At 48.1% G+C, this 21,770-nt stretch overlaps 1 protein-coding gene across 4 annotated transcripts; it reads right to left on the bottom strand.

Moving 5' to 3' along the window:
* Positions 1-2,497: 2,497 nt before the first annotated feature.
* On the bottom strand, positions 2,498-18,659 carry IL21R (interleukin 21 receptor). 4 transcript variants are annotated; one of them, XM_046900642.1, is made up of 9 exons: positions 18,485-18,659; positions 12,110-12,184; positions 9,869-9,974; positions 9,548-9,744; positions 8,847-8,998; positions 8,276-8,453; positions 7,741-7,837; positions 7,228-7,309; positions 2,498-3,889 (listed from the first exon to the last, which is right to left on the bottom strand). In XM_046900642.1, the coding sequence occupies exons 1-9, from the start codon at positions 18,642-18,644 to the stop codon at positions 2,984-2,986; spliced, it is 1,953 nt and encodes a 650-aa protein (XP_046756598.1). In that variant the 5' UTR covers positions 18,645-18,659; the 3' UTR covers positions 2,498-2,983. The 4 variants fall into 4 exon arrangements, with proteins under 4 accessions (XP_046756598.1, XP_025010868.1, NP_001025811.2 ...); XM_025155100.3 differs by lacking the exon at positions 18,485-18,659 and adding an exon at positions 16,260-16,429; NM_001030640.2 differs by lacking the exon at positions 18,485-18,659 and adding an exon at positions 15,105-15,265.
* Between the last annotated feature and the right edge of the window lie 3,111 nt (positions 18,660-21,770).

The raw sequence follows: 21,770 nt of genomic DNA, 5'->3' as shown, positions 1-21,770 counted from the left end.
ACGTATTTTACACTTCTTATCATCACAACAATCCGAAATGTGAGCAGAAACAGAAAAGCCTTAAAATGCAAGCAGTCTTCAGAGCAGATAGCATCTGCAGTCTCAGAGCTGTCCGGACAGGCATAGATTGCCTGCTACTACAGAAAACATTTTGTCTCCGGTAGAGACACATTGTAACCCTGCATCTTTCAGCAAGGTAAGGATGCTCCAGCTGTCTGTTAACCACAGCTTTGACTGTTTGCCTTCAGAGCAGGCTGAAAAGTCAGTACAAGAGTTCAGCATGTATTGGAATAGCTGGTCAGTGCAATAGTCTGGTATCATTTCTGTACCCCAATCGTTCCATGGCTCAAGACCGCCTTCCTCTGCTCATCCACAGTGAGAGGGCTCTGTTCAGGTCCATCAGGCAAAGTGTGCAAGCCAGCAATATCTTAAGTGCACTTTCACATCCCTGATCATTTTGAATACCACCGAGGGTGGAATCAAACCTTTACAGACTGCCTGAGAGCGGAGGAAGCCTCCCAGAAAATAAAAGACCCATGGGCTTGCAACATACCCAGTGTGGCCCAAGCATTCCTTGGGAAAAATGTCTTTTTCAAATTAAACATTGTTAGGTCAGGGACATTTGTAAAGTTTGTTGCTAGAAGCCTCACAAAAGCAAACAAAAAATCCCTACCAACCCAACAATGCCTCAAATATCTCCATATCCACAGTGCTGTGTCAACAACTCTTGGGCCGACAGCTTAACTCTTACAGCTTGCTTCTATGGGGACTATTCCTCTTCTTTCATACCCTTGTGCCATGTAAGCTCCTTTCTGCCTCCTTGAGTGACCAGAGGCAGCTTTGGTTCAGTGGAGCAGCAAAACACCACCTTGTACCAGATGTGTGGCTACAGACTTCGTAGCAATGATAGAAACGTCTCCTCCAGCAGTTTGGGGGTCAATTATGCTATCAGAAGCATAGAATGTGTAGTACTGAGGTGTTAAAGTGCCCAGAAAGATGGGTGAGATCCCCCTCCTCTCCCCAGCAGCCTTGGCCAGTTACCACGAGGTCTTTTTAGAAGAGCAAACAGCTGTATGATGAAGTTGTAGGAGACAGTTATAGACAGACCATCAGTGATACTGCTGTCCAGTACACATTTGCACGGACGGTGCAAGCAGAGCTTGCAGGACTCTGCGAGGCAGAGGAACCTCACCAAGGAAGCGGAGCTGACTCGCTCCTCTGCTGCCTCGCTGCGGGCATGAGGGGTATTTGCTGCACAGCCACAGAAGACTGAAAAAACAGAAGCAAGGAGAGAAGGAACCGAACCCACTGATATCTTCACCTTGTACCCAGGAAGGCCAGAGCTAGGAGATATCTTGAGGCAGTAGAACAGTACAAGCAAAGCAAGCTAATCCCTGTGGGCTCAATATGAGTACGGCTGGCAGCACAGCTGCTGTAAGCAATCAAATGAGGGCTGTGGATGCATAGAAAAATCTCCCACAGCACCCACCTGTGAAAGAAACAGCTTCTCTTTATTGCAGTGCTCCCTTTTGTTAAGGGAGTCTGCTGTCTGTGACAGCAGTTGGAGAGAGATTTCTCTGTCCTTATCTCAGCCCTTGAGCCATTTTTCATCCTGTTTTCTGCTCCTATTCCTTTGATGAGAGTGAGTGAGAGAGCAATGTGGAGCTCAGCTACCCATCAGGGTGAAACCAGCACAGGGAGCTGTGGGGTTGCCAAAAGTCTGGAGTAAAAGCTTGGGAAGAGGGAATAGTGTTTATTGGTATCACAGGAACAGATTGTTGCTGCACTGGAAACGTACCTTGTGAATGACATGGGTTCTCTCACTGCAAGATGAGCAGCCAAGCACTCCTTGGGTTAGCAGCACTGTGCCTACCTAATCATAGAATCACCAAGGTTGGGAAAGACCCACAGGACCACCCAGTCCACTAAGATGTAAGGTGTTCACATTCAATATCAGTATCACAATAACTTCTTAAGACAGTTATCCTAAACAAAACAGGCAGAGGTGTGGGGGAAACAATCACAGATGCAGCGTAAACACCACTTTCATTGTAGGCTCTATGAGCTAGCAGAGATTGGTGCAGCTCTGTCCTGCTGACCTGTGAGCTGCAGCAGACCGGGTCCCAGACAGGAGATAGAGCTGCAGCACATCCAGGTGGGACAACATTCCTGAAACTTCTGCATAACTCTAACAGCAACTCAGTGCTATATTTAATGTGCTTGGAAAACGCGTGGAGAGGTGCAGGACCAGTAGGAAGCCCAAGCAGGAGTTCCTCTGGAATTACGTCTTGAAGATTTTTAATTTATAGACTCTACCTGCAAAGGCAAACCCCATCTAAAACCTGAGGTATGATTTGTCTCTTGGATACGTCATTCTCTGGTGATGAGAATTGGTTTTGATGATACCCCATGGACAGGGATGGATATAATTCATACTTAATGCAAACTTTATGGCTGCGTTTAAAGAGGAGAGTGGTTGGAAAAGTAACAGCACCTGTTGTTAGGATAGGGCAAGGGAACTTTAATGTAACAAACATGCTTGCCATTAGATATGCTTCTAAGATTCCATGTACATCCAACTTGAGTCATGAGAGAATGCCAAGGAAAATCCTTTTAAAGTTCTGTACTATTTATAAGCTTACTTTCAAAAAAAAAATTTGCACATCTGTGTAAGCCAGGGAGCAATTTTAAAGGTACAGTTGCTTTTCTTGTAAAAAATTCAAGTTTGTAGGTCATTACATAAGGGTTTGACCAGGAATGCTGAAAAAACTATTAAAACAATTAATCATGTCAGGTTCAATGCAAAATGAAGAATGAGTGGCAGTAGAAATAGACCTATATTTCTATGGACCTAACCGTTCCCCATTGTATGCAGTACAGATTACACCAAGTAAACTTTGCTTTTTCTTCTGAATTTGGCTGCCACTCTGCCTCTGGCACAGTATGGGAAAGGCCTTAGACTCTGCAGAACAAAATCAAGTCCTCAGTCTGTCTGAGTCCCGCTGGCAGGGCTGTCAGCATGGCAGGAGATCCACTGCTTGACATAGCTCCGCGGAAAGTCCTCCCCCTCCTGCTCAAGAGGAACGGACTCAGCGTTGGTCTGACTATTTTGCTCAAATTCAAAGTCAACTGGACTCCCACAGTCTGAGTCCACAAAGCCGCTGTCAATAGTGTCCAAATCTAGGCAGATCATGGGGTAACTGCCACCAGGCCTTGCACCGCGAGGGAAAAAGTCACAGGATCCTTCGCTGTAGGACACACTTTCACCATCAGGGGAAGGTAGAGATGCTGGATTTTCCAAATCCCACTGATTAGGATGCAAGCAAAGGGCTTCTAGGATGCTCCCCATCCCTCCTTCCAAAGCCCCTTCAACTTTCTGGTGGCCTGGGGCACCTGTAGTCCTCAGGTGATCTGTGGACATAGAGCCCGAGGCCAGAATTTTGTCCTGTGAGCTCAGGTCAGACAGATGCAAGGCACTGGATGGCCTTCTGTCTTCATCATCAATGTTAACCTTGGGGTAACCGCTTTCTTCAGCGCTATCCTCATCACCGTTATGTTTTTGTTCCTTGTACATGCGGTTACAGTTGCACTGGCAGTTACAAGGTGTAAATTCATCAGCCACTGTCACAGTGTCAATGGACAAATGTCCGTAGGAGCGGTCCGGAGTCACACTGCTGCTGTTCACACTTGACAGGAGGCTGTCTTGGACTGGAGTGGTCAGGCAGGACACACAGGGCTTGCAAGGCAGATCATTTTTCAACTCCCTTATCTCCTCCTGTGAGGTGCAGTTGGAAGGACGCATGCTGAAAACTTCTAGGACTTCTGAAGGGACAATTTCCCACTCAAATAAATCAATGGTCATTTTCATATGGGATGTACCAACCCACTTCTGCATGAAAACATAGAGAGAGAGAGAGGTTACTATTGCCAGGTGTGAGTTTCTACAGAAATGACTGAAGATTTTATGCTTTCAGAGGCAACATCAAACTGTAATATCACTGACTCCCCTAACATGGCAGGGTATGAGATGCAGTTATTACACGGAACAGGCAGTACAGGAGAACTAGCTCACATAAACAAAATCAAACAGCTCTGAGAGGTTTGCATAGCTTTACAGTTTTCTTCATGCTGAAACAAACAAACAAAAACCAACCTAAACCAACCAGACAAGCTGCCACTGCCCATAGCAGCATTCCCAGTTCATCAGCCAGAGGTATCCCCCCCCCTAAGCCACCATGTCTGCCTCTGGAAGCAAAGTCAGTTTCTTTACGTGCAGCACCTGCAGCCAGCACACACATAGCCCTGCTCTGTCACTTCCCTCATCTTAGCTGCTCATGTCAAGGCTTGACCTGACCTTTTGTGCGTGGCCATGCCCAAAACTAGTCCTTTCTCTCACAGTGACAAGAAAGATGGACAGGGCAGGGGCTGCAGGCCTCAAAGAGCTGTAGCTATTGCTTGGTGCAGATAGCCCTGGGATGACTGGGAGGTGTCTCACATCGGATCTTGTCCTTCCACACCACCACTAGCATTACATTCTGCCTTGCACCATGTATTGTGTCTACATGATGATCCCCTTGCATTCCGTTTTGTCTGGGAGTAAAGGCACCTTTGGGTTACTCTGAGCTAAGAACAAAGTAAAATTTCTGTTCTCTTCAAAGAAGTCCCTGAGTCGGACATTCAGATCACAGCAAACTTCTGGTATGTGCCACTGTGAATACCAGTAAGTCCTATCAGAGAGGCCACGTAGTCCAGAAGTCGGGAAAAGCACTGAAATTCAAGCCTTGGGTCTGCTCCCTGTCTGACACTTGTCTGATGGCTGAGCTGAGTCACGCAGCACTCAGTGCGGGGTATGGAACAGGTAACAGTGCGGAGCTTCATGGAGGCTTGAAGGCTTCTGATATGGGGTGCTGCATGAGATGTGTTTTGCCACAGCAAACTGTCTGAATCTTATCAGCTCCTGCTGCCAAATATCACTCAGCAAAGCTAAACTTAAGTAAAGTATGTAGGTTGCTCCAAAAGTAACAACTCCTAATGTTTCCATGGAAACTACAACAGACACAAAGAGCACAATAACACTATTTGATAGAGCAAATTCTCAGCTACAAAACAACGGTGGGAAGGTTCAACCTCTGCTGCCATCCCACCAACAGCCATCTCTGTTGTCATGGGTCAACATATTAAACAGGAGGCATCACTTTCGGAGCAGCCCTTGCGTTTGGAAAGAGATCAGCTTGTGACACACTGACACCAAGCGTAGAAACTTCACTACTGCAGGAAGCACCGAATCTATTTCTATTTGTTCTTAACCTAAGCTGCAAAGATCTTAACATTAAAGCTGCGCACCCAACAGGCTCTTTGAGGGAACAGAAGGAAAATCCCTCCTCAGAACTGAGCAGGCAGAATATTTCCTATGTGCTCTCGACACGCGTTTGCATGTTCCCACCCAGTATGAACATAAGAACCCACTACACTAAAAGAGTAAACAACATTCCCCTGCTTTCCCTTCTCCTTTTCTGTCTTAGCAGTTCTCTAATATTTTCACTGCTTCCTGTGCAACCCAGGGCTGCTCTGTGCAGGCACTGCTATTGGCATTATTTACAGACGTTTCCTAAATACTTGCTTTGATGCAGGCAGGATGCAGTTGAAAAAGCCTTAGATTGATTGTTTTTCTGCTTGCTGATAATGATGACTCTTCACATATTAGCGAAGTCACCACATCCTCTTGACACTGTCTGCTTCTGAATCTCGTGTGCTGCTTTATTCTGCAAATTTATTAACTTGCTCAGAAATGATCTTTAGCAACACTGTAACTGACGCTCATCCCTTCCCAGCAGCACTGAACAAGCAGATTAGGCACGCAGTAGAATCACTCCCATCCAGCAGGGTGAAGCCACAAGATTCTCTGACAAGAGCGTGGCTCTGGCCATGACAGGATGGTTTCACTTCCACTATGAGCACTATCCCTCGACTTTGAGGAATTCCCACACCGGGCTCACATAGTCCTGGCTCCTTTCCTGGGAACAACCACTGTATGTGCATCAGAAGGAGATGCGAGTGCCCCTTGCATGCAAGTATAGGAGGCTGTGATAGGGCTGAAAGGGGAAGGCAGGAAGGAGGAGAAACAATCTCCGTGGTCTTCAGCTTAAGTGGTGCCTGTGCAAAATTTGCCATTTAACCCAACTGCATACATCATGCACACAGCAGTAGGAAAGGATGATGATCGTTAGGGCCCAGCTGGCAACCCTCTCGCAGTGTCTAAGAAAAGTAGAAACAAAAAGCAGACACTGAAGTGTCTATGATCAGTGCTACCAACCAACCAGCAGGAGCAAAAGGAACTCGTTTGGAATGAGGCAGTGATCTCTGCAGTTCAGTGCCAGCACTCCCACAGTTTTATGATGGCATTGGGTGTTGCTCTTCAGCTTAATGCAAAGTCTATGGATACTCAATGTTCTATCGCTTTTGGATTTTGAAAACCCCTGCAAACCCTGCAGGTTTTGCAAAACACTGTCAGGTGAGCAAGTCTGGCTGATGTTAAAGTAGAAGGTAATCAGTGAGGGCTAGGTGAAGCTGCTCACTTCACAAAGATACTTCCTTATGGGGGAGGCAACTGCACATACAGTGCTGTGACACAGCAGCTATTTGCCCCCAGAGCTCTAGCCATATGTCTATATGCTGTCTGCACAAGTAACTCTCCAGAGAGAACTACAAAAATAAATGTTGAGCCTGTGTTACTGCAGAGGCTGTACTGGGAGATATGCCCTACAGCAAAGCCTACAGTCCATGTCCTTGATGGCAGCATGAGATTGCATCATGTCCTAGTATTGCTTTGTCCATTCCCTTCACAACTAGAAACTTCACAGTTCAAATAGGATCTCAGCTCACCCATTAAGACAGCATCTACAAGAGATGAGCAGCACAGGCATAAAGACTATCACAGCACAGAAAACACACAGGAGGGCTCTGATCCTTGTCTGTACCCATGCAGCATTCCCTCGAGACATTCTTCCACTTACTGTCCTAATGAGAATCCCTTGCCCAGGAAATAATGTGGGGCCTTTTAATTTACTTTTGTCAGGCTGGATGAGGCTCTGGGCAGCCTGGTCTGGTGGTTGGCGACCCTGCACATAGCAGGGGGGTTGAAACTAAATGATCATTGTAGTCCTTTTCAACTCAGGCCATTCTATGATTCTATGATATGCTCCACTCACTTATGTAGTTCATTTATACCTTGAAATCTCCATTATACATCAGGTAAAGTGGTTTGAAAAAGGCAGATGGGTCTGGGATGCAAGCGATCTTCTTCCACAAGCTGGAAAAGAAAAGAATAAAGGTTTTGTGGTTAAGCACACTGCCCCTCTGCAAGAGGGGAGAGGCCCCAGGCTTGCACTGAGTGACTTGCACCAGCTTGAAAAGGGGCAAGCAAGCTGCGCCTGCTGCCATCTGGGCATCTCCAGAGCATGGACAGGACCAGGAAAAGAGTCCAGGAGCCTGGAGGCCTCTGCTCAGTCCCTGTGCACAGTGTTCTCTTCCACCCAGCCTGCTGAGAGGCATCAGAGCCGACAGAAAAGCAAGGCACTCTTGCCAGTACACCAGCTGGAGACCATACTTTTCTGGCCCTCACAAGGCCACAGCTGTATCTGTGCCTGAGAGCACAAGATGCAAAGAAGGCTGCATGTGAACACCCCATTTTTAGCAGAACAAACAAGGGCTTTTAAGTCCAGCTTCCCTATAGGCTCTTACCTCTGTTGCTTGGCCAGAAAGGCTGTGATTGAGGCAGTGATCACCATGGCAACAACAAAGAATAGCATCCATCCCATGCCTGCTCTCTGTGTCACGGCTGGAGAAAGAGACAAGGTCATTCAGACTCACCTTGCACTTCGACCCTGGTTAATAAGCAGCAGAAAGAAGACCCTGAGATTTTACCCCAGACTTTCTCTTAGAGACTCTGAGGCTGTTACGTGTGGACCAGCCTCTGTACACGAGGTCAGGTACGAGTGGAGTCAGTCAGAGGGGATTCAGCAATGAAAGGAGATGTGTATCTCTGATGCAACTGTGTCACAGGGCAGCTGGCAGCTGACGTGCTTGGGGCAGGACAGCTTCCTGCTCCTGGGCCCAAATCTCCTGCCAAGAGTTCGTGGACCCATAAACAAGCCAAATGCCCACCTATACTAGACTATCTAGCAATTGTTCTAATTAATTAGATCTCAGTAGATTTCCGGTGGCATTCTCTGACATTGGACAAACTGGAAGGACAGGGAGAGCTAACAGTATGTACCAGCAGGGCTGGTTTTCAGTGTCAGCCGGGAGCTCCATTCACTCCAAAATCCGAAGTAGCCAGTGCCTCCTCGGGGTCTGGCTCTCACTTGGAATTCATACTCAGTGTTCCCCTGGAATTCCTGCGGCAGGATCACCACTGTCCGTTTGTCTTCGGGGACAGATTTGATCTTCTGAGTCTGTAAATAATGACACACGAAGTAGTCAGCACAGGAGAGACTGCTCCCACCTTACCCTCGCTGAGAGCCCTGCAAAGGAATCCCCTCTGCTGTCACGTTGTTTCTGCGGGCGATGCTCTGCCTGCTCAGCGGCTTCATGAGGCCCTGGGGGATTCTTCAAAGCAGAACAGCAGGAGAAGCAAATGATCTACCTCCCTTCCCCACAGAACCTTGTACTTTTCTAACAGCTTCTGCTTCTCAATTCTTTTTATAGTCTTGCTTGTTCTTAGTCCGGACAAGAAAAAGAAACTTTTTCAAAACCTCAAGAGCCCTTCTTCCACACCAGTGCTCCTGGCCTGCTTGGGCTGGTCCCCTCTTTGCTGGTACTTGACGGTAAACCAACATCTCACTTACCTCCCAGGTGTCAGCCCTTCTCTTATAACGCAGCTGATACTCCAGTTCCCCATTCAATAAGTAGAAAAGAGGGTTCTGATGGATGGTTTCCCAAGAAATGTTGTAACCTTCTGTGAACACAGCAGTCAGATTGAACGGAGGCTGTGGTCTGACTGTAGGTGAAGACAGAACAGTGTTACTCTTCACAACACCACTGCAGATGCAGCAGATGGCCCAGCACAGCAGGAGGAAGGCAGAACATGGAGGGAGCCAAAAGTGCCTTGGAGGGATGCACCCCTGCACAGCACAACCACGCTGCCCTGGCAGCACTGTGACATCTGGCTCTCTGAATGCCTTCTGTCCCTGACTTTGCTGCCCATCTCCGCAATTCCTCATCACCTCAGGAACCAGAGAAAATAGCACAAGGGCAGCTAGCTCCTGGGAGATGAGGAAATTAGAGTTCCTCATTCTGTTCATCACACAGGAGATCTCCTTTAGTCATAGTCACTTGCACAGTTGGGCTACTCTCAGCTCAGCCACAGGCATGAGGTGTTCTGCAGTTTACAATAGCAACAATAAGATCACAGTGTCCCGCTCAGAGGAGTGCACACTGAGCACAGCTCCCCACCCTTGGCTGTCTTGCTCACTCCTTGCCCAGACTGGCCTGGCAAATCGAGACAAGCTTAAGCAACATATATCAAGCCCATCATTTTTGTACTTACTGTTATCTTTCATATAAAAGCCTATGGAAATCACGTGCTGCCTGTCAGCTATCTCTGTCGCATCCACCTGGACTCTGATGTCTGCCAGCAGCTCAGTCATGTCCACAGTGCACACGTACTCCGTGTGGTTGGCATTCCTGGACAACTCCAGGAGACTGCAGGCTGCCACAGTGTTCTCTGGATCGTCCTCATCAACCCTAAAACCATCAAAAAAAAAAACATCAAAGAAAGTGGTCCACATCTATCACGTAATCTACTTGGACTGATCTGTCACTGCACCAAAACAGACTGCAGTAAGAACTGTGTTCTATTCAGACGTACCACGTAGCAGTGATATTGTACGGGCTGGCACCCAGGTCATTCCTCAGGAGGCACGACAGGGTCTGCACATAGTCCACAAAGCAAGTGAGGTTTTCGTGACACGTGGCTGCAGGTTTGGAAAGAGAAAACACAATACCAGTTTCCATACTGCAGCAAACAGAACTTGGCATCAACACACACAGCCCCTGGGACTCCCACTGCATCCAAAGGGAACAGACTGCTCCGCACCAGGCCCAGAAAGCCCCCAGTCCTGGAGCACAGGAATGTTCCACCTCCAAAGGGAGGCTCCCCCTGGTAGCCATCAGTGACAAAGAAAAACCTACTAGAAAGCTGTGGCAGCAGATGATGTACAGAAATACCAAAATGTGCCCAAACTGGGGCTGAATTTTCAGATGTCTCTCTGTCCTCTCTCACACGATCACAGCCTAAGATTGGTGGCTCTTGGCACATTAAAAATCGGTAATTTAGTAATTCTTTCTTTACCATTCTCTCAGTTTACAGTTTTCTACATTTTGATATCTGCAGCATCAATGATTTTCATGTCCAGCTCCAGAGATGTGGAATAGACTTGGAATAGATTGAATTTTGGCAGAAAGATACTGCAACTTTCCCACTATGATTTTCCCACTATGATTTCCATAAGTAGTTCTGATGCTCAAGTGATTGCCAGAATTTATTGGTCCCCTAAACTGAAACAGACTTCTGACGAGAACATGAGAAGTTATGCTGTGGTCATTAGGAAAATTAGCATACTTAAAAGTGGCCATAACACAGCATTTATGCTTTTAACTGTTCCGCAGAAGCTCTTTTTACTCCTCAGCTTCTGAGATGTGCTGTACAACACCCTACCACTCTGAGCACGACACAGCCTATCTCAGCACTCAGATCCCCATACCAGACCTCCAGCGAAGCAGGAAGGTGACAGAAAAAGAAGTGTGAGGATTCTTGCAACAGCCTCTGTCTCCAAATGCGTCCGTGTGCTTTATCACGCATTGCATTATTCAAACTATGTGGCTGTTATTTGTTTCATTTTGACCTTTTCCTCTCACTCTGACTTCAGAATTCTGCTCTGAAATTTTCATTAATTTCATTTCATTTCATTTCTTTTCAATCTTGACTTTTCATTCTGTGCCCTCAGCAGGCTGCCCCGCACTCCCAGGGCACGCATTTCTTGCTTTGGTCCCAAACAAGATACATTTTCTTCCTTAGACTCACTTTGCTCTTCTAGAAAAAGAGAGCTGCTACCCCTGGTTTCTTTCGGAAAGGGCAGCAAGTATTTATAAACTAACAAGCACTGCTAATTAGCATTCTTCTGTGCTAAGACATTGGTCAGAAGTCTGCTGTTCCTTGGCAGTCTGCACACTTATCTCTGCACAAGAATTTGGTAACGAAATGAAGAAGAGATCAAATTTATACTGGTAAGGGAGTAATTAAATGTTAGATTAACCCATTTGATTGTAGGATGAACTCCATCCCTGGCAGATTCAGAAACAAAGATCAAAGGATTTTACTTCTAACAGTAAGGTCCAGTCTGGTCCAAAAAGAAGTTGTACAGATAATTCCTCACGTTACTCAAAATCCACAACACTGATATCACACTACAGCAGAAGATACAGCTCTGAATTCACCTTTTTCACTGATTAGAGTTTGGAGCACGTTCAAGGCTCTGCCTAGAAGCAGCACATGAAGTGCTAAAGTCACACCTGTTCTGTGCAGACGTTCTTGTTGCTGCCTTTTCCTGCCCAGCAGCAGCAGTTAAGAACCAGCAGGAGAGTGGTGGTGGTCATTTGCACAGTGCAGCCCTGAGTAAAGGGGTTCAGACTGGGAGAGATCACTCCAATGTCCTGGTTGGCTGCCAACTGGGCTGTACAGGCTATCCAGCTAGCGGCCACCAGAACCTTCCTGATGGCAAAAGTCTGGGGGAGGAATCCTACCCCCATGTCACCAGGAGCCATTTCAGTGCAAGGCAGGCACTGCCTCTGCAGCACCCCATCCCCACTGATGCTGCTCTACACAGTTTGGCTGAGCTTTGCCCAGGTCTGCTCCCTCTCCTGCCTGTTCTTCAGCTCCCCTATGGTGACTCTCCTGTAATTCCTCATCCCACGGAACCCTCTCCACTACCACCTGTCTTGTGCTTATTGCCCTGTGGCACTCCTGTGCCGTGTACAGCCCTGCAGAGCCTGCGTCAACGACCAGGAAGGCAAGCCTTGTGTACAGCCAGGAATATGTTTGTGAACTTACAGTACTGGAATAAAAGGAAGAAGGAAATACTCTGGAGCCATAGTTTGTTCCTCATTTTGGTTCTGACTGGATGTCCTGAAAAAAAGCAAAAAAGCCACACAGTGAAGGGTTCATCTAAGCCATCTGCTCATGTATGTTGGAGGTTAAACTGGAATTAATCTAGCCTTCATTTACATGTCTAAAAGTGAAGTGCTTAATTTAGGTGAGGCGTCCCATCTCTCCTCCATACATCTCTCCCATGAGTTAAGGGTTGCGGGTGGGGGACCTGCAGCCATTGAACAGATGAGAGACATTTCTACTCTCTGCCTGCAGCATGTGCTCAGAGCAAGCAGAAAAGTGACTGCAGCCTCAGTCTATCCATGCAACAGGAAGACATTTGGCAAAGTGCTGACCCATTTTTTCCTTCAACTTCCTGCACTTAGAAATGTCTTGCAACTAGAAGCGACATTGTTGTGGCTTAAACCTCTCTACGGTGGATTAGTCCAATAAGAGTCTGAATGTCAATGTGGGTCTGTATGGGTAGGACCTGTGAGAACTCGCTGACTGGGACTCCGCATAGTTCAATAAGCATGGGACATCCAGCTAAGGGACTCCACAGAGGCAGATTGAGTAAAACAAAGAACAGTCTCCAATCTATCACAGAAATAAAGTATAGCACTCTTCAGGAGAAGACCGTCCTGATACACTTTGGTGAAAAGAACCTACAGGAAAGGAAGGTCTTCAGAGAAGGGGACAGCGAGATGTGTGTAACAAAATGAGGAACCAACACCAAATACAAATGACTGCAACACCTTCAGTGACTGACCCCGCAGGAGCCCCTCTGCTGGCTGCAACAACTGCCAGAGCCCTGCAAAACCCGGCCCTGGTTTGCAACAAAGCACCTGTGAAAATGATGTGCATGAAGCGAACCCCCAGGTGCCCATCAGAGAGAACACCAGCAACGCCTCTCCCACTTGGGGAATATTCACGATGTTTAAAAATTTCCAAGTTTACTCAAATAATGAAAGCAAAATAAATTTAGCAGCCACCAAAAAGCCCCTGCAAACCCACGTGAGCTCTGAGACTCGCTCTCAAAGCACTGCAGTGTCCAGATGAGATCAGCAGGGCTCACTTTGGAGCTGGGTGCAGCACCTCAGCTCTGCAGCGGGAGCAGTTGTGCTGCTGCTGCCTTCTCTCCCTTGCAGATGCAGAAAAGCAGCTGCTCCAGCTCAGCAAGGAGCCCAGGCCCCCTGCTCATCTCCCTTGCCTGCTGTGAGCAGCAGGACAGAAGCTCTTTCCCCAGTTCACATTTTCTCTGTAACTGCTGTCATTACCACCGGTCCCTGATTACTAAGGCACAGCCCACTACTGAACAACACCTGTGCTCTCATTTATCCGTCCCCAGTTCTTCTCTGAACTCGTCCTTTTCTGAGAAAAGCGCCCCTCATCACACCATGCACAGCACACTCACCTAACTGCCCCATGGGAACAGTCCCCTGCAGATGGGAAGCCTCCTCACATTGCAGCATCTGCTTGCCATGTCTTATCACAAGCTCTGTTCCTTGCAGCACATTTAATAGGAGAGCTGTACCAAACGAGTGGGCCACTGAAGCCTAGATATCACTAGGCCCAGGACAAGGCTGTGCCACCTCAGGCCTTCGTGTCCTCTCCCTGAGTGCAGCCCAGTGCTGGCTCAGGGGCTGCAGTGATCCCTCAGAGCTCTGCCCTGCTGCACAAGCCCGACCTCAATGTCCCTGCTTTGCCACATGCCACAGCCTTGGTCATCCTGCAAGCAGAAACAGGCTGCTTGCTGCCTCTTCTTCAGCCAAGGCAGGAAGGGTTGGACTCCCAGGAGCTCTGCAGACTCACTGCTTGTTTCAGAATTCAACTAGCAGTGCCCTGAGTGTCTTGCAGCCACAGCACTGCTGTCATTCTGCTTTCCTTCATGCTGCCAACAGAGACAAAGCAATGAGAGGGAAGCCTTTGCTGCTTACTGGACTGTTCCTTATTTCCTTTCTACTCAGAGAACAGGAAAGATCGAACATGATAAAGTCAAAGCAACCAATCCAAGTAGTTTTATAACAACATCAGAGGCTGTCATTACACACTGGAGAAAGGTTATTGTAAAACAAAGCAATTTAGAAGGAAGATTTCTGGATAAGAGCACAGGAGCAGAACAAGGACAGTTCCCTGCTTGTGTGATAGTTCACCTCCGAGCAGAGGGCAGAATGGCAGTAGGCAATGAGCAGAGGCAGGAACTTATTCCCTGTTTTGTATCAGAGAAACCTCTTCCACCCCTTCGTAATAATCACAGCATCAAGTTAATCACAGAACATTCCAATTCCAACCCCCTGCCATGGGCAGAGTTGTCACCCACTAGATCAGGCAGCCCAGGGCTCCATCCAACCTGGCTGTTCCTAATAAAGGGTGATTAGCCATTCATCTACATGAACGCCTACACATGGCTCTGCAGTGTTTTAAAGTACACCACCGAAGAGGAGATGGGATCAGTACACAGACATTTAAGATTATTTTGCTAAATATCTGGGGGTACTGTGCTGTGAGCTGCCAAGGATGGGTGCAATGTAAGCTCATAATTTGAAACACGTCCAGGAACCGTATGCTCTTGTAAGAAAAAGCATAATTAAAAGTTAAGCTTATGTGAAATAAGAAAACAATAATTTTGATATTTCCAAGCATGAGAAAACAAACAAACATCCCGGTTACAACCAAGTAAAAAGAGTGGAAGGTCTGTGGAAGTCTCTCAGGCCACCAGCTAGATGCAAAAGCAAGCTTTCTTCTTGAAAACTCCATTAGCCACATACACAGCTACTTCATTGCAATGCCCAAAGCAACAGGGAGGCATCAGGCTCCTCCGGCTGCCCAGTGTGAGGCAACATGAATGACATGGGGCACAAGGACCACGTCAGCAACAGGAAAGATTTACAGTGAAGTCACAGATATCAAGCAGGAGCAAACTGGCAGCAGGGAAAATTGATGGGAACATGGACATTACCTTGCCCCGTCCTTTCAGCTGTCCATGTCAGCCCTCCAACTCTCCCTTGGCCGGACTGGCCTGGCTAAATGGTTACTGGGACCGCAGACACTGCATGTGGGAGATGGAGAGCAGGTGGCTCTCATGAGCACTGAGTGAGAGTAGCACCCAGTGTGTGCACCGGGAGCTGTGCTGTATTGGAATACACAGCAATAGGCGGCAGTTGACGTCATCACTGTATCAGAATTACTGACAGAAGGATGTGGTGAGCACAGAGGAGACATTGAATGCAGGTCCAGACTCCCACACACCATTTATTACTGTATTGCTCTTTTATCTCACTTTTATGTGAGAAAAGGGTGGGAGAGCAGATAAAGCAAACTCACAGGGCTTAGATCTAAAAGGTCATGTAAGTCGCTTAGTGGGGCTGGTAGAATGAGGGGCTTGCAGTGGGGAGGCACTGGTGTCACGTCGTTAAGTGGTTAAGCCTAACTAAATAGAACTGTATGGGCCACATCTGACAGCTCAGTGCCGCTTTACTCTGCTACCACCTGTCTGCAAGACGGCCTCTGGGACCAGGAGGCAGCAGCAACCATCAGAGCACAGGCAGGGAGGTGGTCTGTCTCCTGGCTCCCCTCGCCTTGGTTGCCTCCAAGATACAGACCAGGCATAATGATTCTAACAACACTTCTGGTGACATTTAAGAGGGAGACAATCATGTATTACCATAAGGAATGAGTCAACAATGACAGGAGAACAGCTGAGAACTGAGAGACTGCGTTCTACTGGAGGGGAAAGCAATAGAAGAAACCACCTCAAAGCTCAGGAAATGGGTTAAAATATGAATGAGCCTGGCAGAAAGCGGAGGTGTTAGTCAGCAAAGCAGCAGAAAAACAACTGAGCCCCACAGCCGGAGCCTGCGAGCTCACACAGGATGCTGCACAGAGGTGGGAGAGCATTGCTTTCAGTGTGGGGAATGCTGAGTGCCACCCACACAGACCCCCACAACACTGCCCTCCACGCTCCCTCTTTCCTCTCCTGATTGTCTCTTTACAGCCGCCAGCTGTGGGCTCAGCCTCCTGTTCTCCCCAGCATGCATCTCAGTCTGACCCCGTTCTGCAGGAAGGCTGTAGCAGGAGATGTTGCTTTGGCTCCTGCCAGAGGAAAAGGGCTTACCTTCACAGAGCTGTGACTGTGTGTCTTGCTCACACGGAGGGGAGCACTCACAGCCTTGTATCTTCTTCTCTTAGGAAATCACCAGATATACACTGGTAAGCAGAAACAGGAATGACTGCGCCTGTCAACTCACCCTGACCATCTGGAACAGAAACCTACAGCTCTGCTCTGATCCATCACCCTCATCTAAACCACACAGAACGTGCCCAGAGCCCTCTCTCAGCTGCTTTGACATTCAGTCTGCAGGAATAGTGATTCCTCTGATGGAGCCTCCACAGCACCCTCTTCATAGTGCTCGGGCCCCTTTGTAAGCCCATATTCAGGTCTCTCCCTCCAGAAGTGTCTATCACACCCATTTAGAGCCAACATCCATCAGTGCATCCCCTCTGCTTCCAGTGATGCACCTAGACCAGAGCAGTGCTGTTAGCATATGGCTTTTTGTGGCAATAGCTTCACCTCACCCGCTCTGCCACACTGCCTGGCCACAAGGTTTTACAGCGGGCCCTTCCACTTCCTGGGCTGCTTGCAGCAACCGAGTGTACCTTGCACAGCTTTTGCCATCTCAGACAGGTTTGCAAACACACCAGCTGCTTTCAACCTGTTTGTGTGGAAGCACTTTCAAAGCAAAAGCTAATGGCTCACCCGGCGTGCTGCCTCGGTGTGCAAGCAGTGAGCTGCAGATGGCTGCACGGCCGTGCACAGACTCCAAGAGCACTGCTAGCTCACCCCAGAACCCATGGAACACACTGTTCTGGTGCAGCTGGCAGTGGCACACTGTGCATTGGGGAGGAAAGATGGGGATGCAGGATGGACAGTTTATGAGCAGCAATACATTAGAATGTATTAACGACATTGGAAATAAACGTGGTCTTCATGGAAATAGACTGTTCTGGAGTAACCAATGTTTCCAAAAATTCAAATTACATTTCTGTAAGAAAAGCTATAGGGCTTACTGGAACCATCCTGCAGGCATCCCTATTGCTTGAAGCTGTGGCTTGCTATGCAGCTGTAAGGTGACAGAAGGCAGCACACGTTTCACTTGAGGCTAAAAAGGCTGAAACGTGGAGTTATTGGCTGCACTGGAGCACAGGGACTGGTACGATAAAATAACTCCACATCAGTACCTCTGCATCCATGTAAACACTGGCAGATTTTTTACATTGCTCAGCAAGAAGAGGAGTCTGAATGTTGTTCCTACAAAGAGTAGAGACTGGGGGATTCCGTGTTCCATAGTGGCTTTGGCTGTGGTATGGTTGTTGATCAAACAAGGATGCTGCTCGCATCCCCTGACTGCTGTTCTGGGGTCAGTGAAGAGTAACTCTGAACAGCCCAGTTTCTGCATTGCTTATCCTGTCACTGTGCATTTGCAGAAGTTGGAAAGGGATGTGCTAGGAGAGGCAAGTTGAAGCAAAGGCAGATAGCATATAAAACAGAAACAAAAAGGACAGCAGGTGACTGCAAGTGCCCTTCTCTCTGGGGAACACAGCTGGAGGCTTCAAGACAAGTAATAAGAACAGCGGGGGGCTGTCTGACCAGAAGTGGGAAGGAACGCTGTTGCTTCAGAACAACAGCATCTGTTGCAAAGGCCCAGCACAGCTCAGAATGGGGCTGTAATGCTGAACTACAGATCCCAGTTCCTGTCCCTGGGGCAGAAACAAGTCACCTGACAGTTCTGTTAATTCCCTTGTGCTGCTGTAGGGCAGCCTGGTGCTCTCTGAGCCCCTCTGCCAGGCAGCTGGGGAGCAGAGCCCCAGCAGCGCACTGCTGTGTGTAACCTTCGAGCCCAGAGCCTGCCAGGTACACATACTGGTTAGTGAATACAGCACACCTTAAACCTGCCAGAGCCACCTCCCTGGCATCTCTGCGGGCCGCTCACCGTGCCAGGAGCGCTCACTTCAGGGCAAATGACAGCCAGTGCAGGGCTGGCTTTCACAGCAGCTGCCTACAGCGCTAAACCAAGAATGAGGGGCTGATCAAGACTCTGAGCCAGGTGTGGAAATTCTCCCCACCCCCCCCAGAAGGCTGTCCAATGCTTCCTCACCCTGCTACAATTTTTGCTGCTGTGTGGGTGGTTTACTGCAAGTGAAACCAGTAGTGGCTGAGCTGGGGAGAAGCAGCCAACCCCAATCTCTTCTGCTTGTGTCAAATTCCCCTACGTCTAAGAGCTGGGGAAACAGCAGCAAGTAGGAAAGTCCCAGTGATACGTTAGTCACCGCCTCACTTACCTCCAACCACACTGCTCCAAGTGCACTGCTCAAACACAGCAGAGGACAAACACAGATAGGACCACGGGAGCAGCTGATTCACCACTGGACTGGGCAAAGAGCTCCTTAGGTGACCCGTCACACCCCATGGACCGGGGGAAGTCCAATATCTCATCACCATGCAGCTAAACGTGCCGCAGCAATCAGTTCCATGCACTGTTCATTACAAAGCTGCAGCCAATTTTCTTATCTTAAAGTCTTGCTGGTGAGGTGGAATAAGGGTGCATAGAAAGCCACAGAAGGGACCGGACAGAGGTAGGACAGCACAGGGGAGAAACAGGAAAGATTTTGGCTGGATAAAGACAGAGACAAATCTCCTCTCACCATTGGATCCTCATCCAAGAACAGAGAGCTTTGAGGAACCAGTGAGAACAACAGCACTGCAGCTGAGAACTCCAGCAGCACATTGGCCCCATTGCTCTGGGGGAGAGGTGGTGCTGAGCCGGGGCTTTGCTCCTGACCCTGCCACCACACCTTGGATGGGGCCTTAAGGGCTGTGTGCTGTGGCTGCAAATGATGAAAATCTGACAGCACGGGATGGCTGCCCCAGTCATAGCAGAGGGAAAAAAAGATAAAGTGGCAGATAATGTGATCATAATACATCACCCTGTGGGAGACTGGGGCAGAGCTTGTACTCAGTCTGCAGAGGTGGGGAAGTGATCTGTGTGCGTACGTACACATGTGCATGCATTGCATGGGCACAGTGCCCTGAGAGTTGCCCAACCCACCTGTTATATGTAAAAGCATCTGCACATGAATTTACAAACACTGGAAGAAAGCACCTCTGTCAGAGCACAAACTGCAAGTGTCATGCTAGGGAGTTTCCTACAGAAAAGGCATGGTTAGGAGAAAGCAAACCATCCTTCAGTCTCTATCCGCTATAGGGTTCTGTCATACAATTTCACAGCCAGAGGTGACGTCAGAAAGCAGAGTAGGGCAAGTCACAAACCCCTTATTTGGTCCTCTCACCTTTTGGCCACGTTGCTGCCAGAAAGTGACACCTAACAGCACTTGTTTTTCTTCGGTAACGTTTATAGCTTATGATGGATAAGCACTTAGATGTTCTCGCCCCCTGCTAGAACAGCACAGTGCCACAGCAGGATGATGCCACAAGCTCTTACAAAAGACACAACATGCCCCTGCCCTGTGTTAACTTGTTCCATGGGTCTGCTTAACCCTACAGCCCATACTTCCCTCACCCCCCTCTTGGGGTTATTGTGTTTTCCAGTGACAAAACTCTTGACTGAGAGGAATTTGAATGCAACTGCTCAGTTCAGGTGCTTATTTCTAAGGTGCTAAAAGATGTTTAGAAGGAAGGAAAAAAAGCCCACATAACATCCTCTGCAGAGGAAAAACAGCTTATCAGAACGAGTTCCTCCAGAACTGTGAATACGGCTGCTTTTCTCAGGAACCTCATTTCACCCACTCAGAACGATGAGTCAGGTTGGTAACTCTACGTATGCAAACAGGTAAGGATGACACGGAGGTGGAACAACTGTGAGTTAGTAATGGATGGCTGGAAGTCAGCACAAGCCCCCATTTGCACTTCAGTCTCACAAAACAAACCGAGAAAGACTGCAAACACACACAACTGCAAGAGGCAGTTCTCTGTCCCGGTAGGAGCAATCTGCTGGCTAAAAAGGCTGTGGTTGGAGGGTCCCAACCTTTAGGTTTGAGGCTCCTCTCCCTCCCAAACACAGATCAGCCCCCCAGGAGGTGTGGTTCAGGCCCAGACGCATTCTGGAAGTCCTAAAAGTCAGAACTCTCACACCCTCTCAGCAGATCTTAATCTTAAGCTTCAAACTTGTCATTTGAAATGTAGCCACAGCCCAGCAGCCTATAGCAATAGCTCTAGATTGCAGAAGTGGAGGAAGTGGGAGATGGAATGCTGAGATCACACTTGAGTCACACACATACTGTGCCTCCCATAGCACAGGGGTGGGCAGGCTGGTGTAGGTAGCCCTGATGTTTAAACACCAGTCCTGGGTTCTGCCAAGGCAGGAGAACAGGGCTCCTCCTTCCCAGAGAGATTGATTTCAACAGAGAAATCCTGAAGGGAGGGCTGATGTAGGATACTCAAGAACACAACATCTTCCAATGGAAATGAGCAGACAGGAGGGTGCAGCTACGTTGGGAAAACATAAATACGTTAATTAAAAAAAGTGAGAACGAAGCTGGGGCTCAGCAGAGGAACTGCTGCAGCAAACAGCCTTCCCAGCCTGGCATGGGCAGAGCTCTCTTGGCTGCTCCAGCCACACACAGGCATCCCTGCGTCCCCCAAGAGCATATGGGTGAGAGCAGGGGCAGAAGGGGAAGAAAGCACTGACAGCACCCTGCCCCCCCTCACACCCTGCAGCACTACTGCAAACAGTGAGTAATCCATTCTGGGTAGCTGCAATAACTGGGGGGGTTTTGCTTAAGTATTTGTTAGGATTTAGGGAAGTGAGTCAGTTTCATCAGGAGACAGACTGTGGCCTTTGTGCACGTTCCTATCCCACCATTTTAGTGAGTTTGCTTAGAGTCCCGCAAAGCCTCTTCATCTTTGTGCCCCACAGCCTTCCCACTTCAGCACAGCCTGCCTTCACAAAGAGCATTTCTGAGGATCCAATCTACACGAAAGTACAATTCATCCTCATATTTTCAATTAAAAAAAAATTATTACCATATTTGTCAGCACTTCAGTTGGCTCCGCCACACCTGTTAATCATCGCATGCAAATACAGACATTTCACTCTGAGTCTCCTTTCTGGGCTCATATACCACTTTTTACTGCTGCAAGATTGATGCATGAACACCTCTGCTGCTGAGCCAACCTGGAATCTGAAGAGTAGCCGGACACAAATCCTACAATATATGTCAAATGAGTCCCGGTGTAGCAGCCACAGATCTGTTCTCTTCCCTTCTTTATGAATGGCAAAAGGGTTTTCTAAATAATGAGTACATACGTATTTCTATGCATATAAAATAACAGTCCTTCATTATTTTGTGCCGCCGTCAATGTAGTAGGGGGAAATTTACAGTAACAAAATACATGATAACGCCCTAGAAAAATTCAGAGTCATGAGCATAACTTCTGCAATAATTGCCCAACCAGAGCTTAAGAGCAGCAGGCATTGTTTCCATTGTGACTGGACAAAAAGCAGCAGCCCAGGAACGATCCGTGATCTTACACAGCCTGACCACAAACCAGTAAACTTCCAGAGAAAACAATTTAGAAATACCTGATTCCATTTACAACGCTGTAAGT

This window comes from Gallus gallus, chromosome 14 (genome assembly GCF_016699485.2).
Source record: "Gallus gallus isolate bGalGal1 chromosome 14, bGalGal1.mat.broiler.GRCg7b, whole genome shotgun sequence".
In the NCBI taxonomy this organism is placed as follows: Eukaryota; Metazoa; Chordata; class Aves; order Galliformes; family Phasianidae; genus Gallus; species Gallus gallus.
This window is presented reverse-complemented; position numbering and strand designations above follow the sequence as displayed.